The sequence below is a fragment of the Penaeus japonicus genome, unplaced genomic scaffold, assembly GCF_977035675.1.
Source record: "Penaeus japonicus unplaced genomic scaffold, GWHDUDI00000001_assembly GWHDUDI00000028, whole genome shotgun sequence".
Classification (NCBI taxonomy): Eukaryota; Metazoa; Arthropoda; class Malacostraca; order Decapoda; family Penaeidae; genus Penaeus; species Penaeus japonicus.
Genome location: NW_028234430.1, coordinates 3,525,832 through 3,528,331, shown reverse-complemented (window position 1 = coordinate 3,528,331; position 2,500 = coordinate 3,525,832). Strand labels below are relative to the sequence as shown.

The 2,500-nt window shown below is 39.5% G+C and overlaps 1 protein-coding gene across 1 annotated transcript in view; it reads right to left on the bottom strand.

Annotated features, from left to right (window-relative positions):
- Window positions 1–42: 42 nt before the first annotated feature.
- The window catches only part of LOC122258900 (uncharacterized), an 11,263-nt gene continuing 8,805 nt past the window's right edge, over window positions 43–2,500 (bottom strand). Inside the window, exons 10-11 of the mRNA XM_086553304.1 lie at window positions 1,912–2,045; window positions 43–654 (exon numbers count right to left, since the gene is read on the bottom strand). Coding sequence (XP_086409430.1) covers window positions 554–654; window positions 1,912–2,045 — 235 coding nt within the window. The 3' untranslated portion in view covers window positions 43–553. The remainder of the gene's footprint in view (window positions 655–1,911; window positions 2,046–2,500) is intronic.

Sequence of the window (2,500 nt, the reverse complement as noted above, 5' to 3'; positions counted from 1 at the left end):
ACAAATATGTAAAATTACTGCAGGTTCACATGAAAAGACTAGTCATGATTTAATTTTATTTGAAGGGAGCGAAGTTCACAGTCCTGGGCGCAGCCAGAGAAATTTTGATTTTTTTTTCTCTAAGAATCTTTCCTTTGTTCTTTTTCTCTCGTTTTCTATGCGTATTTCGGTTGGTTCTAAATCATTCCTAGTCTAGTGATTCCAATTTATTCCCATTCTGACGATTCTAATTAAAATCTAGCTGAGTGTAGTGACAGGCAATACAAATATGAATGATGATAAATTGAAAAAAATTACATAGCCTGACAAACGAATGCGAATGTATCAATAATACGAATGTGTATATATATACATACATATATATATATATATATATATATATATATATATATATATATATATATATATATACATACACATACACACACATATACATACATAAATAAATACATAAAATACATAAAACACTAAACGAAAATAACAACAATAAAAAAAAAAAAAAAAAAACGCCAGAAGAACGACCGTGAGAACGCCTTCGCGACCCGAAAACGTCTCAAGGAGCGTAAGTGAAGACGAAGAGTTGATTGACAGCGTAGCCAGCAAAGACTATCTCCTCGAAGCCATCGCCGTCAAGGTCACCGTGGGCCATCTTGCCTGGAGGGGAGAGAGGGAGGGGAAGGAGGTGGAAAGTAGGGAAGGGGATGAAGGATAGGGGAAGGGGGAAGAGGGGAGAGGGGAGGGAGGAAGGAAGGGAAAAGGAGGAGGAGGAGGGGATTAAGGATAGGAGAAGGAGAGAGAGGAGAGGAAGGGAGGGGAAGAGGAGGAGGAGGGGAGGGATAAACGATAGGAGAAGGGGGGAGAGGGGAGAGGAAGGATGGGGAAGAGGAGGAGGAGGGGAGGGGGAAAGGGGAAAGGAGGGGGAAGAGGAGAGGAGGAGGAGAAGGAGGAGGGAGAGGAAGAGGGGAGGGGGAGGAGAAGGAGGGGAAAAGGAGGGGAGGGGATTAAGGATAGGAGAAAGGAGAGAGGGGAGGGTGGGGAAAGGAAAAGGGGGAAAGGAGAAGGAGGAGGGAAAGGAAAAGGAGGAGGTGGAGGAGGAGAAAGAGGGGAGGGATAAAGAATAAGAGAAGGGGGAGAGGGGAGAGGAGAGGAGGGAGGGGAAGGAGGGAAGGACGGGAGGGAGAAAGGAGGGGAAGAGAAGGAGGAAGGAGTAAAGTAGGGGAAGGAGGGAAAGGAGGAAAGGAGGAATGAGAGGAGAGGTAGGAAGGGGGAAAAGGAGAAGAGGGAAGAAGGGGAGAGGAGGAAGAGGAGAGAGAGGGAATGGGGGAAGGGGAGAGGGGAGAGGAGGAGGAAATGTTTTTTATCAGTCACATGAATAAAAAATCAGTCTTGATAAATAGATATATAGATTGACAGATAGACTGATGGGTGAATTGATGGATAGATAAGGAGAAGGATGGATAGATAGGGAAAGAGGTGGAGAGATAATTAAATATATTGATACATAGATATGGAGAGATTCAGATAGATAGCCAGTTTAATGTATAAATAGATAGATGGTTTGATATATAGATGAGTAGACAGAAACATAGATAGAAAAATAAGGCGATAAATAGACCAAGAGTTAGATAGATAGATATATAGAGATAGATAGACGCTCCTTAAATAGATCGAGAGATATACACCTTTTAAATAAACAGATAAACAAACAAACAACCAAAAAAACATACAGATAGAGAGCTACAAAAACAGAAAATTAGAAAAATAAATAGACAAATAAACAAAACACTCAAACAAATAAAGAAAAAAAACACAGATAAACAGAAAAAAAGAAAAACAAATAGACACACGATAGACAAACAGACACAAAACAGACAGACACTCAATAGACACAAACTTCCTCGCATAACTTACCGACCATGATGTCTTTCGTATCTAAGATAACATTCTTCTCGTATACCCAGTCATCACGGTCATCGGAAGTTGGGTACAACACGTAGAATCGACCATCGTCATCGCCAGAGAGTAGGATGTACGGTTTGTGTGGCCTGCCCGGATTTATGAATGGGATGTGTTTTTTATGAATGGGGTGTGGTTATGAATGGGATTTGGTTGTGGATGGGTTGTGTTTTTTATGAATGTTTCTTTTTATTCTTTATCTATTATTTATTTTATTGTATTTTATTTTTATTTTTTTATGAATGGGCTATGGTTATGAATGGACTGTGATTATGGAGGGGTTGCTTTTTATGAATGTTTTTTTTCTTTTTCTTTTTTTTATGAATGGACTATGGTTATGAATGGACTGTGGTTATGGATGGGTTGTTTTTTATGAATGGATCGTGGTTATGAATGGGCTTTGGTTGTGGATGGGTTGTTTTTTATGATTTTTTTAATGGACTATGGTTATGAATGGATCAGAGTTATGAATGGGTTGTTTTTTATGATTTTTTTTAATGGACTATGGTTATGAATGGATCAGAGTTATGAATGGGTTGTTTTT